At 39.4% G+C, this 23,040-nt stretch overlaps 1 protein-coding gene across 6 annotated transcripts in view; it reads left to right on the top strand.

Moving 5' to 3' along the window:
- The window catches only part of RBMS3 (RNA binding motif single stranded interacting protein 3), a 733,333-nt gene that overhangs the window by 698,921 nt on the left and 11,372 nt on the right, over positions 1 to 23,040 (top strand). For all 6 annotated transcript variants that reach the window (XM_069770881.1, XM_069770870.1, XM_069770862.1 and 3 more), the window contains one exon: positions 21,696 to 21,776. In XM_069770881.1, coding sequence (XP_069626982.1) covers positions 21,696 to 21,776 — 81 coding nt within the window. The remainder of the gene's footprint in view (positions 1 to 21,695; positions 21,777 to 23,040) is intronic.

The raw sequence follows: 23,040 nt of genomic DNA, 5'->3' as shown, positions 1-23,040 counted from the left end.
ATCTTTGCAGTCTTGTGCCTTTCACGTTATCAGGTGTTAATCTTAAAGCTCTTTTATTTTATTTATTGACTGACCGTTTCAGTTACTGTTTGTGTGGAGAATATAGGACTGAACCCATTGCAAATGAAATTAGCTTAGTTCAGGCTGAAACTAAGATCATCCTTGTCCATTTACTCAGCCAAGGTCCAGGGCAAATGCAAGTGATTAACAACATGGAGCCATGTGGGCCAGGAGATCCATTTAAGGAGAAATTATTCTGGTTGGAAGGCAGAAGAACAGCATAAGCTCTCTCGAGATTTATAAAAAACAAGTAACTCCTCCTGCACCTTCCTTCCCAAACAGCCTTTTGAAAGGCAGCTCCAATTTACCTGATACATAATTTGAGATAAAAAAGGGGCACTCAGTACAACTGAAAAGCACCAGATTCCAAGCAGTCAACAAGGAACAAATAACTTTTTGATGAAGCATTTAATCAATTTTCAGAATTCACTGCCACTAAATATTATTGAGACAAATAGGTTAGCAATCTTAAAAAAAATAGATTCAACGTTTCTATGAAGTAACATTTGCAGGTGCAGCAGCAGCGTGGAAAAATTCTTAATTTGACAGTACAGGCCAAATACCTGGTAAGGTGAACAAGGAAAGATGTGATCTTTTCCCTTTTTGGACCATCTTGAAGTCCCACAGACTCTTGTAAGAATTGGGGTGATCAGCCCTCGTGTAGAGGAGGCTCTTTCTACTCAGCTGTCTCAGCATGGGTTCCGCAGTCTATGTTTGACCATAGCTGTGGTTACATGGTATTTTTGAATTAATCGAGTTTATAAAATCCCATTTCTGTGTGTTACCCCTTCTCTTCTGAACTCGGCTTTACTTTCCTACCATTTGTTGGTAGTGGTTTATTGTTTGCCTTTATGTGAAAGTGTGCCTACCTTCAAAGCCACTGCCTGCCACAGGCAGAGAAGGGAAATGTAAAAGGAGAATAAACATAGATGGAGAGAATTCCATTTTTGGTTCAAGCAGCCCTTCATATGAGCCCAGCAAGTCAGTAGCTTTTATTCTGTGTTAAATTTTACTTTCACACGACACTTCCACAAATGAACAAGTGGTTTTGCTGAGGACTCCTTGCCTGTCTTTGAGGTATCAGCTACTGACTCAAAGCAACATTATCCCAGATTCCCTTTCAGAGTAAGACTCAACTCCCTGATTGTGGTGATAAAAAGTTAAATCAACACAAAGCAACGGTGATGGATCAGCAAAGCAAAAAGTATCAGCTGCAAGAGCCATGACTAATATAACTTCATTTTCATCATCAGACAAATATCATTCATACAATTAATTTGCAGCTGACTTCCACGTATCTGTGAACTAGAATATTTAAAGGCTTGTTTCTCATATATTTTCTTACATATTACTGCTACAGTTCTATTTTGTGATTTCTAGAAGTGCTACCTGGTGATACTTTGAAGGACAATGGGAATATAGTTCAAAGCCACCTCTTCCAAAGCATGTTTGTTATTTAGTGATAGCCATGGTGATTCACCATTTTGCAATAGTGAATAGAAACCGAAAGCCATAAAACTTGTAGTATCTGGCATAGTGGTCTACAGCATATCCTCCCCCAAAAGGCTCACCTTTAGTCATAGTCTCAGCAATTTTTGTTCATTTTTAAATTTTGTTCATTTGTCTGCTAGAGATGAACCAAGATTGTGAACTCATTTTGCTAGCTACTAGTAGATCATTCCCCTAAATACTTTGAATGTTAAGAGGAAAAAAGTGTATGTTCACACACGTTCATGTGAAATTGTGTTGATGCCACAAATAACAGGGCACTTTTGGGGGAGAGAAGGTTGGTTTAGTTTGATTTGGTTTGGCTTTAGTGATTTGTATAAGATTTAGCTGAAAGAGGCTCTTTATTTAACAGACAGGGAAGTAGAAAAGAGGAACAAATAATAGGTTAAAAAGAGCTGAAAATAATTCTAGGTTTGAAACATCCTGCCACACCTACAACTGACAAGCTCAATAAAAGGTGGAAAACAAAAGTACTCTAAATATCTGGTCTGTCATCTGTATTTTTTTGATGTGTTTCTCTTTTGTAAACGTGTTTTCCATTTTGTAATCAAGAATGTAACTCTGCCTTATTAGAATGAAACTTGTTTTTATTGTCCTGCCTGTGTTTAAAGTAGACTCAGGTGATTCTGACAGAAATGATGAATATGGCTTTCCAGAGAAGTAATGAATCCAAATCATCAGTGGTGCAGACAAGCTCTGTGGGGCCTCTGTAATCCAAAACAAGTTTGAGGATCTTGGAGAGGTGAGGGTTTTTTTGCCAAAGTGTGATCATGTGAAAAGCAAGAAGGGTCTCCCAGAGGTGGTGCTTCCACAGCTCTTCCCTGCCAAGAGCTGGGAAATAATCCTGTGGTCATGTCTCCACATGCTACAAGTGCATGTAAGCACAGCAAGAAGTCCTGAAATCCTTGAAGGGTCTGTATCCTTAATGGAAAAGAACAACATGATAAATTATATGGAAGAACAACTAGTTTCTGCTAAGCACTGTTGCAGTCCTTCACACAATATCAGTTCTGTCTAAGGTGAAGTACTTGAATTGTATCAACTTCAATCACAGATGTCGTAAACTTCAGCTGAAAGAAAAGGGCATGAAGGTGGTAGACAACAGTAGTTTATAACACAATGTAGCTACGTGAAGGGCATCTAAGGAAAGGAGGAGATGGTTTTAATGGTGCTAACAATATAAATAAGGATCTGAAAGTAAAATAGGGAAAGCATAACTTGAATATCTTGCATAAATTGGTAATACATTTAGAGTTAGACTAGTGTTTGAAATGAATCATGAAAAGGTCATTGTTTGGGACATCTAGAACTCAGCTGGGCCAAACACCTTAAAATCCTCAGGAAGGACTTTCAAATGTTGACACAAAAACACAGCAATGGTCTAAGAGCCTTTTTTCATCTCCAACCTCTGTTTTTCATTGCAAAGAAACATTGTTATTTCAGTTAAAACAAGTAATAATAATTTCATTTTTACTTTCTATTCATTTAAGTACTGAGAATTCAGGAAATTATTAAAACTTTTAAAAATGTTTACTAAGCATGATGTACCAAGACTCAGAAAAGAGCTGTACATCAAAATAACTTTATTTACAATGTCTGAAGTTCACACAGTCAAAGAGTAAACATATGTTGCAAGTGACCATTCACACTATTCACTTCGAAAAAAACATTCGGCACCAAGAGTTAAGACTGACTCATTTCAACGTGTGTTGTGTGGATTAGTAAGTATACTGCTTGCTTTTGGCTTTTTTTTTTTTTTCTTTTTTTTTTTCTTAATGGGATGGATACATTTTGTTAAGCAAAATGTCTCTACTCTGAGCACCAATCTTTGATTTACATTCCCAGTGTTTTCTCATAGAGAAAACTTCACTTCCAGGGGCAGTGGGACTTCACAGAAACATGAGATTGTACATGCTGCAGTATTTCTGAAGGTGACACGTTGCCATGTTACTGAAAACACATACGATGGAGTTGAAAGTGAATTTAATTTGAAGGATGTTCAGTATTTTTCTTATTTTAATCACAGTAACAGGAATAACATAACCTGTGTGTTGGGCAAACGCCTGGACCTGCAGATGCTTGCGAAAATAATATTCCATTGAATATCGCTGCCTTTTCCCATAGCGTATCCCACTGAACTTCAGTGCACAGTGCATTTCACAGTTAATCCACATGGCTTATCAGATGGTTGGCAAGCTGGTAGCCCAAAGGTTTAACTTCCTCTAAGACAAATTGCCAGTGCTTTTGAGGTATCTTTCTTATTTTCATTCGGAAAGAGCAGCCTGTTCAGGGTTCACTCATTTGTGAAGCAAGGTTAAATGAAGGAGCTAAAGGGGCAGTCTTCATACACTGTTTAAGACACTGGTATCCTGTATATACGGTGATTTCAGCCTGCAGTTCTCAAAAAAAGGGTAAGCTTTGTTCAAATGATTTACAATTCCATAGGGAGCTGCTGATGGCAATAACCTTTGTGCCCTCAGATGGTATTTTATTATTTGTGAGTTATGGGCGATTCTGTGTCAGTGCTATGGCGCTGTAGAATCCTCTTGCTCCTAAAAGACTCAATTTGGGAGGAGAGTTCTGCTATAACTAATATTTACTATGAAACAGCTCAGTCAGCACATTTCATTAAACTGTAACAAGGGGTTTGAGAGCAGCTGCATCGAGTGAATTTGGGAGTTTGCTGAATTGAGTTGTTTTTCTAGCAAGGTAAATGAACTGTTGAACACGGCAGATTTCTACTGTGTGGCAGATGAGAGCTGCAACACGTCAGAATGGTTCCAGGGAGCAATTGTATCTCAAAGCAGCACATCCTTTTCCAGTCCCGTGGAGGACTGCTCTGTCCTTTGGGATTCGTTATGGCTTTTGAATGTGATAGGCACACCTGTATGCTTCTAATTTTGCCTTTTTAATTTTAGTAGTTGTAATATAGCAACAGCCAGTTTCTTAAGAGTTTAGTAGCTAAATGGCCAAATGATTGCACATTCGCCAGCCTCAACTCCCTGTTTTCCTGTGCTGAGTGTGGTTTTCTTGCAGGGGTTTCCCGCAAATCAGTATAATATTTCTATGACACAGACTCATTTCACTTATGCAAAAGCATCATGCTCTTCGTGTTCTCTGGTCTGCCAACCACTGTTGTATGCAGGGTTTGCAGCATAGACCAAAGATGTTATAATTTCCAAACTGACTTTTTTTTCCCAGCCACTAAGGCACCTGACCATTCCCTTCCTGCTGTACTGTTTACCCTGATTCTGCTCTACTGCCAACCCTTCCCACCTAAAACACCTGCACTGGGCTAAAAAATGGGTTCTATTTGTTCTTTTTTCAATGACCATTTTTGACAGTGCTAATCAGGAGTGACAAAAATATGATAATGAGGTAAAGTGAGTATTTGGCTATGATTGGCACATGGACTGACTGGAAAGCTCAGACATCTTCATTCTGCATTGGCGCTCATGGATCTTGCCTAGTCTAGTCACAGAATCCAAACTGGTGCTCAAAATTTTAGTAGCCAAAGGTAATTTTCTAGCAAAAACTATTTTCCTGCTGTTCTTTTAACATGCAGGTGCTTCTAACTAGGTATTAGTAGGGCTGGTTTCCTGTGAAGATAATGGACTTTTCTAAGAAACTTCAGTTTCCTGATAATAAATGGCTGCTTCATCAAGGTGGCCATAATTTGATTCATTGTATTTTATTTTAATTGGGGCTTTCTACTTTGATGTAAGAAAAAGGATATCTTTGTTTGTTTACACTTTTTAGAAGATTAATCGTATTACACAAAGTTTATTAGTAAGTAGAAAATAATAAAAGTAGCAACAACTTCAAATTTCCTTGATGTGTTATGGGATGTGAGGAAGCAGTAGAAACAAATTCCATTTGGTGTATGGACACTGGTTGAATAAGGAGTTATTATATTTGTATAGTTTGTGCCTGAACTATTGAGAGCAGAAGATCACTGACCTTCCTGAAATTTCTATCCTATATAACAGAGTTGGAAATCAGAAAATGATTGATCAAAAAAATTAAAGTAATTAACGTGCAACAGAAGGCAAAGAAAAGAATGATACATTTCAAGGCTTATAAATCCACTTTTCCTTTTCATTAATTTTGTACAAATGTCATGAGCAGCATTATATTTTCTTGTGTTTCAAAAAGGAAAGATACGGCTTAAGCATCACAGCATCGTCTTGAGTTTATTTTAAATATTAGGATTTTTACTTTATTGCATACACTATTAGATATGTGTTCCAAGGAATGGTAATATATGATTGCAATTACAAGTCTGGCACAGAAGTGTAAAGGATTAGTGTCCCTGGCCTGTAGTTATTCCATAGAGATCTTTGCAGGCAGAGTTAGGCCCATTGCAAACTAAGAAATTGCAGCACTTACTGTTAGTTTGAAACACTTCTTTTTTAGGCAGTTAAGTTTATGTAGCTGTGGAGTTTCTGTGACAATATTTTAACTCCATCTGTACATATCATGCAGATTTCTGCCAAACGTTTCTATTTTTTTTTTTTCCAAAGTACGAGTGATACAGGGGGGAATCTATAGCATTTGCTATTCCTCCTGAACATAACAAGACTCCAGTCTTTTGAGAGACATCCTGAGGTAGAAAACAACTGACAACAACAGCAGCATATATATTGCACCTTATATTCTCAAAGTGCTTTAAAAACATGAATTAAACCTTATAGAACCACTTAAATAAGAAATTAATGCAAGACCTTTGATTTCCTTTGAGGAAAATGAACTCCATGCAGTGTAGTCTTTCTTATAGCATGGACAGCAGCTCCTATTCCAAACCCAGGGATGGCTCAGCAATACTGCTAATGCAAGCAGGACATCCGAGGAAAAGCCTAGACTCTTCGCACGATGGTCTGCCATAAGCTGTTCCGGTCATGGCAGCTGAACTAATTGGCCCCTTCTTCCCAGTAAGAAAAGAGTAGATTTTACCAGTTCTGGTTAGATTTGGCTTTACTCCTTACCTCTTCAGTGTGCCTAGCATTGAAATTTATTTGCTTCTCACTGAATAATCTGTAATAATCTGTCCTCTATAATAATGAAAAAGGTTGTAAACTAGAGTTTTGCAGTCAACTCAATGTTCTAAATTGCCATGCCAAAATCCATCATGAATGTCAAATACATTTTGGCATTTATATTTCCTTGATTTCACTAGCAGTATGGACAGCTGTGTCTTGGTGGTTGTATTTAATGGTTTTAATCTCACTCTGTTTTCATCTTCACGCTCTGTGTAGTCTTTCTCATGATCCTTCACAACAAGCAAAAAGTTCAGTCCTAAGGCTAGGATGACAGTTAAGCAGATGCTGTTTCAGTTCACAATTACAATTCCTTCAAGGCTATTAGGGGATATTACAGCTGGACAGGCTGGCAGGCCACCCCCCACACTCCCCTCCATCCTAAGATTAAATTCATTGTCCCTGACATCAGCGATTAAGTGAGAGGAATCTGCAGGTGCCCTTATTCAGCTTCAGGAATAGCCAGTTTTACACTTTCTAAATGTTAACTCTGCTAATTTGTATTTTGGGAGTGAGGCCTGGCAGTTCAGTATAACAGTCATATGTCAGCAGCGATCCTTCTTTGTAAGGTGAATCATGCAAAGTGCTATGGTTTTAAAGGTGTTGATATAAATTTATTTGATGGAAAAATGGCCACTTTGTCATCTTTGTCATGTTCTTGGACAAGAAAATCTGTCGTGCAGTTAGGACTTTCTCCATTGCAAATATTTGCACAGCACTTAATCTTTTTTTTGAGTGTAAAAGGAAAGCAGAAGGGGACCATTTTGCTGATCCATGAGCACCAGTGCAGAATGAAGATGTCTGAGCTTTCCAATCAGTCCATGTGCCAAAGCCAGAAGTGCATCAAAGAACCAGAAAGGACAACCTAGCCTAGAAATAGATACTCTGCAAGATTCTCCTGAAAAGAACAATTCTCTGGCTGGGCTGAGGCTTTAAAAAAGGCCAGGCGGTTTTCCCCCATCCTGCTTACTTGCCTGTACAGGCTGAGGTGCCTTTGTGCACCATTTGTTCCTTTTCGCATGATTGGAGCAGAGGGATCAGAAAAGTTCACTGAAAAATCCTGTTAGGGCCTGTGTAGAATTTTTTTTAAATATACACCTTTAAGGAAAGCTAAAGATGATTGAAATTCAGTTTTTGTAGCTGTAGATGGGATTTCTCAGCTGTGATTCTTATTTTTTTTCAACATTGTATGTGGCATCCATGGCTTGTCACCAATGACATCTAAGAGACTATGTCTCTCAGTATTGCATCCTGATGAAAAGAAGGGTTGAAGATGTTTTCCAGATTCACAGTCCCAGTGTTTCTTGTGACTATTCTTTTAAAGCATGTGGGGGAAAGTGTTACAGCCTTTTCTTGTATTCCTGGGTTGATCGATTTGAAGCATTCCCAAGTATCTGTAAAGAAGCAGTGGTGTCCCATACAGGTGTCATGGTTTAACCCCAGCCAGCAGCTAAGCACCACGCAGCTGCTCACTCACTCCCCCCCATCCAGTGGGATGGGGAGAAAATTGAGAAAAGAAGTAAAACTCGTGGGTTGAGATAAGAACGGTTTAATAGGACAGAAAAGAAGAAACTAATAATGATAATGATAACACTAATAAAATGACAACAGTAGTAATAAAAGGATTGGAATGTACAAATGATGCGCAGGGCAATTGCTCACCACCGGCCGACCGACACCCAGCCAGTCCCCGAGTGGCGATTCCCCACCCCCCCTTCCCAGTTCCTAAACTAGATGGGACGTCCCATGGTATGGAATACACCGTTGGCCAGTTTGGGTCAGGTGCCCTGGCTGGGCATGAGAAGCTGAAAAATCCTTGACTATAGTCTAAACACTACTGAGCAACAACTGAAAACATCAGTGTTACCAACATTCTTCGCATACTGAACTCAAAAATAGCACTGTACCAGCCACTAGGAAGACAGTTAACTCTATCCCAGCTGAAACCAGGACAACAGGAAAGCTAGATGCCCTAATACAGATTTGGGATTGTGCAGGAAACTCTTTCCTGCTGTCCTTATCGCTTGTTATAGTTTTGCCATCATTTACAGTAATTTTTCATTAATCTGTCATATGGAATTCCATTTGAGGGGATGTAGTGTGTTAGAATTTTTGTCAGTTTTAATGCTCAGCAGTGATTTATAATATTCTGTGAAATTAATATATTATTAAAAATATGTCTACAGCTCTGCCTACGCATTATGACACATTTGAAGGATCTTGTCCTCTCTTAGAACACCCATCTCCAAGGTCTCTTCATTTTATTTGCCATTTGGAGCATGTATCTTGTAGCATTTTCAAGCTGTAACTATGCAGCCATTGAAAAAGGAATGAAAAAATGTCTCTAAACTTTGTATTTCAATCAGGTATAATTTTGAAAAAATTCTATGACATCAGGATTAAACATGTAGAAACTGCATATTGAAACATCTTAGCAGATATTCCAGAGTATCCTTCTGCAAATTGAGCAGTGCATCTCTTGGTACATTTTTTTTTGCTTGATCTCCTTTACAATGAATAGCTCACTGGTCTACAACATTTCCTTTCTTTCAATGGGAATAGTTTTTAAATGTGCACCACTGCAAAACTTTCCTTCAAGCCAGTCATGACTGGCACTTCTCTCTTTTCTACCTTCCCTTTTCCCAGCCTTGCCTCTCCTTACCTTGAATTTGCCTTTGGGCCAAGACTTACCCACGTTTTTGAGCTGGATGCAAAGCTTCACAACCCCTCGCTCCCTCGGTCTGCTCCCACCCCAGGGAAGCACAGCTCAACCTGGTGGTATGGTAATGCTTGCGAGGGACACGGGAATACATTGCCTGGATGAGAGTTGACAGTGCTCTGAGAAATATGACAGTACCTCTGCCCTTGATCAGGCTTCCCATTTGAAAGTTTTCATTTTGATAATTACATCCTTCCCAGATAGTAGCTGTAGTCATTGATCATACTAATATCATTATAACTGATTCCCGTTAAGTCACCTTTTAAAGACACTTTCTATGGTTCCTTTCCCCCCTATATCTTCTTCCTCTGCAGTCACAGGATAAGGCTTTTTCTGTCTACCCTTCATCTGATTGATTAGAAATGCCACATACTTCCTTTACATATGGCCTGGTAATATACACATCACATTTCTTCCCTCGGGATCTTAATCAGAACAAGTAATGGCCTTTAGCTTTTCTCATTAGCAAAATGGAAAAGCACCATACCCAATCCATTAGAAATACAGCATTGTAATATGAGCTTATAGAAAAATGGCTGTGTGCCAGCGGACATGGAGTGAGTTTACCTTAAAGGATTTTCAGGAAAAAAAAAGAAAAACAAGTCACCCTTTCTGTCTGGCAAGCAAATGTTTTGAGCCATAACTTATCACGCCTGTCTGTCAAGCATTTTGCTGTTGCTCCTTAAGTGCTGTTTAGACAGCTCTGTCATATAAAGGGCATTCATAAGGAGGAAATATGGGTGTTTGTACATGTATTAATGTCTTCCCCAATGTTGATTCCCTTCATGGATTATCCGCCTTGTATTCCATCTCCTACCAGAATTAGAGGGAGGGGAGGAAGTTGGGAAGATTTTGTTATGTTTTGCTTTGTTTTTAATTTTTCACAGAATGTACTAACCTGAAAAAAATTAACAAGAGCAACCATTACAGCATACTTGTCTATCAAGTGTTTACCTGAGACTGCTGCTATGCTTTTTTTTTAGCCCCATCTAAAACTATTTACAATCAGTACACTGAGACTGAGGAGAAGACTGATTAAGAGGGGGTTTTTTCCCTACTGAAGTGAATTGCTTTTCACTTGGCCCAGATTTTATTAGCCCTAAAAATTATTAAAATTCATACACCAGTATTTGTGCTTATGCTGTCCAGAACTGTAAGAGGGTATTAAAGCACGTATCCATACCAATTGGTGATTGTATATGAACTGAATGTATATAAGCTGACTCTGGCTCCTTTGGAAAGCTAGCAAGCTAGCACTGAAAGAATACAAAAACCAGCCTTGGAATGCTGCTATTCCGCCAGCACTAAAACACATCTGTTTTACTGGCCCCTTCAAGCATTGCTAATGTGATTCCTGGGAAAATAAGTACTAAGCACACCCATAAAGCTATATTAAATAATGTCTTTACGGCGAATGGATGCTTGCACTTTTTCTCTTTTTAAATACACCTCAGGTTTCCTAAGTCTTAAGTTGCTTACCTGTACAAAGTGAGATTCAGAGCTAAAGCGTCAAGCTAGCATTCTTCGCTGCTTTACTTATGGTTCATCAGCTGTGCTGATCACACTTCCCCAACAAAATAGAGTACAAGGTACAGTAAAAAATACAGTACAAGGTAAAGAAAATAGTACAGTGAAATACTGTGAAAGACCTGCAGCAGTCAAAAATAGAAGACATTCTAAAGGGACCTCTTTAGGACAGCTTAGGAGGGGAATGAGTGATTAGATGACAAAACAGGAAGGCTTAAGGCAAGGAGGGATGACTGGATTTTGAAGTATTGGCCATTTTTTTTTTCCTTCTTTCCTTTTCTGTTTTGTTCTTCTGCTGTTTTTTTACTTTTTGGTATCTTTCCTCTTCCCCTCCCTCCCTCCCTTGTCATTTGGATGAAATGATGACAAATTGGGAGAGATTCTGTGTAGTTTTTACCACAAAGTAAGTTTAGGCATTCAACACTGTAAGCAGATCATTACATGGTAGGCAAGCTCATAACATGGCAATATAGTTTGATCCACTTAGCCAGCACCCTGCTAAAAGGCACGGTTTCTCCTTCAGTTATGCAGCCCTGGAGCTGATGCAGGCTGGTGTGTCTAAAAGATCCTCCCACAGCTGATAATGAACATACTTAGGGGCAGACTCTGTGATATTCTTACTCAGTCACACTCTCATCAGTAGGGCATTTTAAGGGGACCTTTCTCCCATAAGAATTTCAAGAGTTTGTGGAAAGTGGGGAAAAGGAAGCCCTCACAAAAATGCTTATTATTGCCACCTTCCACAGCCCTGCCATGTAAGCAAAGCTAATGATCATGTAAATATATTTAAAGATTTTGACAAACCAATTTGTATGCTAATGAGAAGCAGTATTTTGTACTGCATTATTTTAAAACATAGTACTTCAAAAGTATTGAAGTTGCCACCAGCCATTAAAGGTTAGTATTCTGTATTATCCCCCGCCTTTCCAAATATGAACGTGGCTGATCCTTTTGCCCAAGTTACAGATAGAAGAAGAGCTGGCTGAGCAACATCCACGGTTTCCAGTTTCTGGGAAATTAATCTTATGAAATTTGGTTTCATTCTGATTCATCTTTTAGAAACTCAAAACAAAACAGAAAGATTCTCCCATGAGCCAGAAATTCCAAACAAAAATTAATTTTCAGAAACAACGGTTCATGGTGTTTCCAATACAAAATATACTCCACAAGATCTTGACAGCTGCCAACTGTTTTAAACATCCCTCTCGGCTGCTGTCCTGCTCCATGTCAGCTTTCAGGCAGCAGCTGCAAAGTGCTCCCAGGATTTCGTGTTCCAGAGCAGCCTCACCATGTCTGATGCTTTGGGCAGGCTTCCAAATCTCCTAATGAGTCGGCTCACAGGTCTGCTTACTGAAGACGAGATTAGTCCTGGGAGCCAAGTCAGAAAACCCCAGGAATGTTGCTTTGGGCAGGCAACTTGGTGGGATTGTCCTGGAAGAAAAGCAGGGTACCGGCTTGAAGACTAAACAGGGACTGCTGGTTCCCTGGTGTGCAGAAAGAGACAAGGACATACCAGAGCTTCCGCCAAGACCCAGATGGAAGTAGGACTCTCAGGGCTTGCAAACTCCCAACTCAACCACCCCAACTCTGTGTAAAGCAGCCTGGAAGCCCCAAGTGCATGTTTTGCAGGACATTTGGCCACACACACCTGACAGCAAGCTGATTTTCCTTGCATCCTGAGGCATAAGGGCCCAGCATTTCCCAGAGGGAATGTGTTTCCCCCTGCCTAAGCCTGGACTTGCAAGTTCACCATAAATACAGGAAGGCCAGCTTTTAAGGCATCCCTAGTGCCACTGTTAGCTTCCAGTGTAAGCCCCAACAGGAAACACAGGCGATGTCTGCAAGGTATTTTGTGCTCACTGAATTGGCAAGTTCTCCATCTCTAGATGCAGGGTACTTGTGGACAGCTGTTTTTTACGAAGTTTTGAGATGGTTTCTTTTCTTTTTTTTTAACATTCATTACAATTTACCAAATATTTTGGATTCTAGGGATTTTTTTAGAGACAAAGGACTGAGCAATAGCATGCTTCAGCTGCTCTTAAGAATGTCCCAGGTGTACTTTGGTCATGTAATGCTATTATCTTACTACCTTACATCTGTCAGGCATGACTGTATTTTCATGTAGGAGGTGATGAAATTCCTCCTGTTTCTAGGGTAATTAGAAATACTAATATTCAGGTGACTTTTTGTGTGTTTCTACTGTGCTTTTTTCTTCTTTTTTTTCTTTTAAGCTTGTAATTGTCCTTGCTTTCATCTGCTGCATTCTTGGACAGTTGGCCCATGAGCTGTGCACTCTTATGTCTGGTCTGAAAGAGCAAATGAAAGGTGTATGTGATCGATGAGCAACTGTTATTTAACAAGTCTAAGTAGTTCTTCTGTTGTTTTAACAACAACTTCATCCATACGGTATGGACATTTGCACACAGTAGTCTGCTTCTCTTTAGAGTCTTCAAATTCATGGAGATTTAATAGCCTCTGGAAGACATGTTTACCTCTAGAAAGCAATTATTTGTTCATATAAATGGATATGTTATTAATAATAGCTTAATGTGCTCATGTTGAGAGTTTCACTGACACATTTATTTACTTACTTATGTTGAAAATATTAAAATGTACAGCTCAGTCTTCCTTCATCTTACTAGCAGCCATTCATCAGGGACTAATTGAAAGAATTGTATTCAGATGGAAATTCCAAAGAATTTCCAACTGAGGGGGTGCACAGAGTATTTTTATGTCAGAAGAAGCAGTTGTAATTCTGCTGCGTCATCCCCTTATTCTTCAGGATAGAGGATCTGAAAGAATAATATAGATGTGACAGAATCTCAGTGATTACCGACCCTGGCTGACCAAGACTGATGCAGTATACTCTTTTGGTTTGGTATCGTCACTATACCCTGGTTTTATATAGAGTGCTGCAGAGAGGACAGTCTGTAATAAATCATGCACTAACTCATGCTCAGAAACTTGCCCCAGAGATCTCATAATGTACATTCACAGAACAGGTTCACACGGGGTATTAGAAAAAATAAAAAATGCCCCTTTTGTAGAGAAATGGATATGAAATGAAAAGTTAAGAATTGGAAATACAAAAAACCACAAGACTCTTGGTCTTTGTTTTAAGCATAAGAGTAGTCTTGCTTTCTTGCCAATGTACCCATCAGACCCATGGCATTATTAGAATTATGCAAAAAAGCAGTTTTCACATCTTGAGGCGATTCATATATGCACTCATACATGGAGAATCAATCTACATTTTTGTACAGCCTCCATTGATCCCCGCCTACAGTGGAGGCTTTGTCACGAGGAAGACAGGATTGAAAATATCATGGGCCTAGGTACAGTGACATGGACTACAAGGATCATTGGCACCCTGAGGTCAAGTTCCACAGCTGTGTATAAACTGATAAACATAAGAACAACTTATTATAAAGAAGTATTCCTATAAGAAGTTTCACATGCCTTTAATGAAAGATACAATCAAAATGGGAACTTAATTTTCACATCCTGATGGGTTTTCCTCCATTTTCTCCCTTTTCAGACATTGGTGAGATATCTGCAAGCGATTTGAGACTTTCACCAAGTTCCTTTGTAATGCCAGCCTTTGGACTCTAAGAAGTGGTTAAAAGGAATGAGCCAGTTTTTTTATTTATCTGTTTCTATAGACACTCCTGGAGTGCTGTTTGCATTAACTATACTTTTTACAAACACGGGATTTTGTATGCTAGTGAGAACGTGGTGCACAGCTGTATGTGGTGATCTGACTGTTCTCACATTTGTTTACTCTAAATAGTCTTTATCTGATTAGTCCTGATTGCTCTGCTTTAGTAGCAGGCCTGAATTTCAGAAATAAAAAAAGACCTGTTAGCTGTAGCGGGTTTAGCTCATCTGCGCTGTTTCTTTTATACCTTTGTATTACTCTGATTTCCAAAGGTAGGGATTTGTGAAGGATGCTTAGAACTCCTGAAGAGAAAAGGAGATTAGTTTGTAAATATAGTTCTTGAAGTTATTATTCTCTCTACCTTCATTTAACTTGCTCAGAGAATTAGGTAACATCTCATTAGGAAGGTTGAAAGGGAAGTGAGGTGTTCCTAAATACGTTTGTATTACTGAGCAGCAGGGAAGGAAGGTTAAATCTTGTAAAGATTTCTATTCTCTGCCTGAACAATGAGTGCAGTGGCCCAGTGATGGGATTCTGTTGAATGACAGTGCTATTCTTGATAGGGCTATGGTAATTGTGTGGTAAAATATCATTATATTATTATATTTTAGGCCGGGCTGATAATTATTATCAAAAATATTGTAATATATGCAAAAACTCCATATCTTTTATTCTCGCATTCTTTAATTGGGAAAAACTAAGATTAATAACAGCCATTGAATAATTACAGGATTGAGCTGGAAAATGAGAATGCTTCTGGGTAGCAAAAGATATTTGAAGTTTAAAGTAAAAACTGTGGTGGCTGGATATTGTATTTCATTGAACTGCCTCTGGCGCTGATGAACTAGATGGTCCTCTTCTCATCCTGAGTTCCTGCGTCTCCATGCCAGACTATGGGATAAGAGGACACAGCAAGACAATGTTCTTTTCTATTGGAGAACAGGGTATTTTCAAATGAGAAGGTGGAACCAGGGACAAAAAAGCAGCAGTTTTATTCTACATTTCATTAAAGTTGTAACTACTTCACAATGGTCGAAGAGAGATGCAGTTTTTATTCTTTGCAGGGAAAGAGATTTGAAAGTGGGAGGGCAGGTTTCCTTCATGGGAAAAAAAAAAAAAAAGAAAATATTATAAAAATAAATCCAGCCAACGGTCTCATTTCCTTCAGTTTTCCAGCAATGCAAATGTTTTCACATAATTCTGTTAGTGATGCAGTGTCTAGACTTCTCAGATGGTTTAAAAAAAAAAAAAAAATCACAAATAAACCCTGGCATTAACTCTGAGAATCCTAAAAAACTAAGTCGTTATCACTGTGCTGTAGCTCATGCAGTTATAGGAAACCACAAATAGTCACTGAAGAGCAGGCTCTGGAATCCTTGCTCATTTAAGACGCATGGGTTAGCATTTACTCCTCCCTTCAGCAGGCTGCTGTGGTGTAAATGCTTACCAGTATATGCTGGTACAAGGCTTCTGCCATTTGGCTCTCACCTAGGCTCTGTGCCTTCTCAGGAGCATGGCGGTTGAAATAAGGAAAGCAATCTTTGATTCTTGCAACAGATATACATTTATATAAAAAGAAAGTGAAACACCAGAAAGCAGCATTTACACATTGATTTTAAGAAAGGCCTCTTCTTTAACATTTATTCCTTGCTCATTGCCCTTTGTCCTTAGTCAGCCTACTAATTCTCAGTAAGTGTTGTTCAAGGTTTCCAAATCTACTGCAAACTTATATGTTAATGTCTCATTTTGTAAATCCTTTCTGGTTTTCTTTATGCCAGGAAACTTATTCAATGCTGATCAACTGTTGTCACTCTGTAAAATCTCAGAGAACTCTGTAAAATCTCAGAGTACTCACAGTGGCCAAGAGAGTTAACATATATCCAGTAGGTGCCTTCTAATCACAGCTGTGTTATTTTATAGGCAACTAGACCTATAAATGGAACTGTACTTTAGGGTGGTTTCTTAAACTTTCTGTTAATGATGACGTTCAGTATTTAAACAAAGTGTGTAGCCAAAGTCTTCTGGCGGTGTAAATGAAATTGTTTGGTCTTGCAAGAGGCACTCGCTCTTTCAGGCACTTGTCTCAGCTGACATTCAGTAACTAATAGGTGGTGTAAGACGTGTTTGCTGTGTATCTCAGCCGTTAGGCACTTGCCTGACTGCATTAACCTGAGCCCAAGAAAGGCAGGCCAGAAGCAGACTAGGGCAAATGAATAAATGGACAGTACCTGTGCCATATTCTTGATATAAAAGCTCCTGCAAATTCCCTGCAGGTCACTCAGCTCTGCCTTTGACGGGTGAAACGTGTTATCCTACTGCAACACGCTCCCTCGCTCTGCTTGGTGCAGGCAGCTGCCTTCCTCCTGTTTTTTTCTCCCTGATGCCTTCCACCTTTATGGGTTTAGTGTTTGCTGCAGGCTTAACATGAGTCTTGCTGAAGCCAGGCTGGGTTACCTCACTGTTTGCAGATCTGTGGGAACTGATGTTGCTCTCTGAATTAAACATGATCCTTCTCACAGTTTCATTTTGTCCCCTCAACCGACCTCCTCATTTGTTACCTCCTTTCGTTTAACTCTTTGTAGTCACGGAGGTTAATACCTGAAAGGAGAGCAGAGGTGTAAGTGTATATTGCTACTCTCTCATTTTCTAGCTACATATTTTTTCACATGCTTAAGCAGTTTCAAAAACGTAAAAACAAAAATCCCATTGGACAAGGTGTGAGTGGAATTATTAATGTAGCGTGTAGGCTAAACTGGTGCCCTGATAAATGCAGTCTGAACTAAGCAGTCAGGCATTGTAAAGCATGCATTATATTATAATACTGCACATCCTCAGTGCTGAGAACATGTATTCTGTATACTGTATGAAGAAAATAATAGTTTACAAACAAATTAAGAGCATGGTGCCACCAGCAATGTCTCTTTTTTTTTTTTTTCTGTAGTAGAAATTACCAGCTTTTAAAGGTTCAGAGTGCCAAAAAAGCTCCCTTATACCCTCCAGATCCATCATCTCTGCCTGTAGAGTCACTATTCATTTTACTGTCAGAAATAAGCAGCCTCTACTTTTAGACCCACAAAGCCTGTACAGTTGTACAAGAATGAACAGTGTTTTCTTCTGCCTTGCACATACTTTGTTGAATGGCCGATCACATTACAGCTCAAGAATCTTTAATCTTGATGCAAACATATGGCAAAGAAAGAATGGATTTGGATTTTTCAGATTCTCTCATTTCAGTGCTTGCAATACTTATATTTAGTGGAATTAGCTGGGTACTGCTAAGCTGAGCATGTAAGTCATGCTGTCTCTCACATGTACATGTGGATAAGGAACTTTAGTGAGTGTGGTTCATGGAGAGAATAAATGTCAGTGATGGTCTTCTGACAGAGATGTCTGTCTTTGCCATCTGCCTACTTGCAAGTTACATTAGTTTCCTTAGATAGGTGGGAAGCCATGTGCAGACTATGTACATCTACAGGACCTGTGGTCCCCATGGAGTTGCATCACTACTGAGTCCCTCAGCTAAGGGATGTCCTTAGAGCAGAATCTTCATCCTGGGTGGTCCTAACCACAGCAGATATAAAATGTTTAACTTTTCTTCTGAATCTCACAATTCTTTCTGAAGCTCTTTTCCACCTCCCAGCATGGGCAGCACTTACTCCAGCACATCCAACGCACACTGTTTTACAGAACAGCTAGGTAAAGTGTCTGGGGGATCCAGGGAGAGACGTAGACTCCAATGGGCTCAGTGTGTGCTGGGTATGGAAGCTACTGAAAAGCAGTGTTCAGGAAGCTTTCTGCTAACAATCAGCTGTGAATATCCATGACCAGATATTCAACTTTTGCATTATCCAATGCCATTGATGTTGAGTATTGACACTGACATTGTGCCTTAGCACTATGTAATCTTCAATGTATTTATCCTGTGAGATCAGAGAGGTAGGATTATGTAGTTCATAAAGGAAAGAAATACATGCGAACTTGCTTGAGCTAATGTCAGTTATAACAAAAATTAATCTGTCCTCCTTTTTCATTATACTGTTAGTAAACTAAACTAAAGCAGCTTCTCAGCACTAGGCTTCCCATGGTGAAAACTGATCCAGCAGGACAGGCACTCCTGAATTCATGTGGACTCAGCTGGGACTCCCTGTGCATGTGAGGGGACTTTAGATACTTAAGTCCAAGTGTGTATCTCTGAGGACTAAGCCCTAGTTGTCTTATAGTTTTATAAAGTTTTTTACAGAAGCCTCAATGGATCCTTAAGTGAGAGTCTGGAGACTGAGAGTCAGTTCCAAGCCCTGATAACTTGTTTAATTGTTGACCTGGTTACTCTTGTCTGAAATGATGAGGGTATCTTTACATTCATAAAGATGAGTACATTAAATATGTTTGGATATTCCACTGAAGGGCACAATGTGTGTACCTGTAATACAGACCAGCCTGCTGCTGTGTGCTCAAGGCCCAATAGTTAAGCAGTAGTACTCTGTGGGATTGAGCCTTGGCTAACTTCTACTAGGACCAAATTCTTTGCCACAAAAACTGACTTCATTTATGCCATTGGTGGAACTAATTTGGCTCACATCATTTGTTTCAATTGTAGAGCTCTAAATGATTTAACCAAAAAGTTGAACCACCATTACGGTGGACGTTTAGACAAGCAGAATATGTTACATACAGGGGAGAAGTCACATTCCTACAGTTCTTCAGGGAATCTGGAAAGTAACTAGACAGCTTTGGTCTCCAGCACTGTAAATCACCTGCTGTTTGGCTGAATTCAGTTAAAATTCTTGCAAAAAAAATTAAACTGGGAAAGTATGGGGAGGTGTGAGTGTCTGGAAAGACCAGGGCAAGCAAGGGTTAGCCCGGGCCACCAGTCACACTCAAGTCAACAGAACAGTTTCCCCTAGAGATTGCGTAGCAGTGAAGGAAGCAACGTGAAGTACTCTGACAAGTAAGATCATGATCTGCCTCAAGAGGAAAACAGTAACAATAGAGCTAAGAAACTGCACGAGAGCGGCGCTTACAGAGTCAGCAAAGAAAGGCACCAATTAATTCCCAGACAGTTTCAGTTGTGCTACAGAACTCAATGCCAAAGGATTTTTTAAAAAGTGGAGTGATCTGAATTAAAAGACAGTTGAATAATGTGATATTTGTGTATTAAAACTCATTTGTGTTTTTATGTAAGGTAAGAGAATGGCAGACAATGGCGTCTTATAAGAGTCTGAGTGTTGATCTGCTGAGTTCAGGGAAGAACTTGGAGGAAGTCCAAGCTGAATGAAGCCACTTTATTCTTTAAATTAATGCTTTTAATTAAAATCTGTATATATTTGTCCAAGTGAAGCTAGCCTGCATAGGTGTTTAAAACCCTCGTAGGTCTTTGCAGAACTAGAAGAATGAGTGCTTCAGGTTAATGTTAAATATTGACACATTTAGAACAATGCTACCCAGCAGCTGTCGTCCCAACATGTGACGGCAACATTACAAAGCAGAATGAATGAAGCGGAAGCAGCTCTGGAACACCCTGCTGTAACATTCTCATTAGCTCCTAATCCGTAAGGCAGGAGAATAGCCCAACTGTACTGAGTACAATAGGGATAGTTGGCCTAATGTCTTTGGTGGGTTAGCATTCATAAAAAAACTATTGAATTCAATTCTCTTTCTGAAGAACAAGGAAAAGGAGCTGCAGAAAAACATGGCCTGATACAGGCACACAGACACTGGGGACAGTCCTGTCTCTTTGCTCAAGTTAAGGAAAACACTGTACATTTTAGCAAAAATATTGTAATGGTTTTCAACACAATGCATTACTCATATTGCAAGTATACATTCTATGTCACGTATGTTCCTCACTGATTTTTTCTTCTATAGAAAACAATTTCATTTAAGTAATTTTTTTTCTTCTACTTGAATGAAGACTTCAGAATTTAGCTGTGGGATTCTTAAATATGCCATTCTCATTCCCTAAGGCCTTTCTCCAGCATTGCTGCAGACTCTGCACCCCACTATGCAATTTCATAATGCATGTTTGTGACAGGCATATCAAACCATCCAGTCAGTTTAGAATTGAGGTGAGAGAGTGCTTTAAATGTAAATTTTACTATAAACAGCAGAATAAAATCTTGCAAGCACTTCCTAGCTCTGCCAGGAAGCAAAGCTATATTTAACTCATTTTAAAATTCATCAAATACATTCTGGGCTGATTCAGATCTTCGGTGTGTCTTTGAAGATAACGTGTAGTGGAAGTGTCACACAGTCAGTAGTTGTGGGATTGGGCACATTCTGAGATTCTTGTCAGTGAAGACATGCAGTTAGGACTGGATTGTAGAAAGAAAAGTACATATAGATCTGATGACTTAATATTGATACTTTATTTGAAGGTTTGAACAATATTTGTTGCTTTCAGTTCAAGAGCTTTTTAAGAAGTGCTGTATATAAAGACATAAGTGCCATACCAATAGTAAAATGCACATGCATTCCTGAATTTTTAAAAAGATTGTCTTGTAGTGCTTGGGAGAGACAGTATTTTAGAGAAACTAATACAAAGTGTTGCTATAATAATGATTTGCAGAAGTTTCAAAATGCATAGAAAAGATCCCTGGATATTAAGAATAGGCCATGAGAATTAGCTAGGGATTTTGTGTACAAAAGGAGAAACTCCCAGATACATCTTCCTCTTCCTTTATTTTTCCTGTCTTGGATTGCACCTCCCTGCAGCTTTGTATCCCTGTAAACTCAGCTGCTGTTGTTGATAGGGTTAAATATAGACTGGAATAAACCTGTCAAATTTCATGCTTCATTTTTTGTATGTGTCATTAGATAAGATCAATAAGACTTCAAAAGATTGTTTAGACTGTGTTTGTATTTGTAACTACTATATATATGCTGCTATTGTGTCTCTACTGGTTTTTAAGGAAGTAGGAGTCTCTCAATTTCAGAAGCCATGTGAACAGTCTGAATCTATCAGCAAGATGTTTGCTATTGCATATATTCAGATATGACCTGACTTTGAAGTTCAAGATTATGATTTTTAATAGCTAGGTAATTCCTACCATTGCCTAAAATCCTTAATTAAAAGAAATAATAAGCTATACACTAACCAAAGAGCTCTGAACAGCGTCATGCTTCTAATATGGTTTTACGCATCTTGACTGTGGTTTTCTAATGTTCATTTGCCTTTGATTTGTTCTAGTACATGACTGCTGCTGCACCTATGCAAGGGACCTACATTCCCCAGTACACTCCTGTGCCTCCAACAGCTGTCCCTATCGAAGTAAGTTTATCTCCATCCATGAAAGTAGAGTGAAGGGGTAGCAGACCTCTTATCTATTACGCCTCTTTGCACCTGTTGTTTGAAAGGGGCCTGAAGTTACTTTATGGAATGGTGGCTGGAAGCTTCCAGCTTTTAAAATTAGGACTGCGCATTTCTTTCTCTTTTTCTTTTCTTTCTCCTTGTTTTTTCTTCTCCTCACCACCATCCACCCCCCCTTTTTTTTTTAATTATTTGCAAGGGCTCTTGTTTTGCTTTTTTTTTTTTTGTACAGCAGGACATGGAATAAAACATCAGTGATTATGACTATTTTTTCCCCATGTACTTGGGAGGGAGATGGGAAGAGGCAGGAAAACAAACCCAGCAGGCAGACCACGAACCCAAAAGAGATTCCAAGAAGAGAAGGTTGCAAGAGGGTTTGCTGCGGTCCTTAGCAAGTTTAGGTAATTGCTGAAACATTTAGCCACCAGAAAAAGTGATTGAGCAATGGAAACCTTCCTCTTGTATATACAGACGTGGAGGATGCTGCACTGACTGAGTGCTTTTCATCCTTGAGGAAGGATTCGCTCCCTCCCTCCTTGGGGCTGAGTCATGCTGATGACAGTCTAATGAGTAAGTATTTACTCAACCCTGTAGACCACAAGCTGCCGGGAGAGCATCAGCTTGGCCTCCACTTCTGTGAAGCTTCATAAGGGCCACTGAGCACAGCGAGAGAAGGGAGCCTTGGCATCCTCTTACCTGTGTGCTTCTCTTTGGTGCTACCCTCTTTTATTAATAACTTCTCCCCTAACTGGGGTAATGTGAGGAGTGCCAGGGTCTCTGTACTTCTGTCTTCGGCTATGTGGACTTTGGAATTTGTGCTATTACTACTCTGTGCTTTGAGGATGCTGAGTTAGAGGTACTGTTGGCATGGCTCCACCAGCAGTCAAGTTTTCCTGGTTCTGCCAGTTCTTTGCAATTACTGAGATTCCCAAATGAGGTCCCACAGGAAAGGCTGGTACTGTTCTGTCATACTGAGCTGGTCATGTTTTAGTCTTTTTTTGCCTCGTGATAATTTTGCCCTAAACCTTGTTTGTTTACAAACGGGCCATGGGTCCCTCTATTCAATTGCCATTCTTAGGTATTAAACTGGGCAGATACAAATCTGAATTAAAAGGAGATGGTGGGATGGAGGGTGGCTCATACAGCACTACTGGCTGCATACTGTGCTGACCAGTGTGAATAAGAAATGCAGTTAATTCTTCCTGAGCCCTCCTCCCCATCACCC

The sequence above is a fragment of the Haliaeetus albicilla genome, chromosome 2 (genome assembly GCF_947461875.1).
Source record: "Haliaeetus albicilla chromosome 2, bHalAlb1.1, whole genome shotgun sequence".
Taxonomy (NCBI): Eukaryota; Metazoa; Chordata; class Aves; order Accipitriformes; family Accipitridae; genus Haliaeetus; species Haliaeetus albicilla.
Note: the sequence above shows the minus strand (reverse complement) of the source record. Positions and strands in the feature narration are given on the sequence as shown.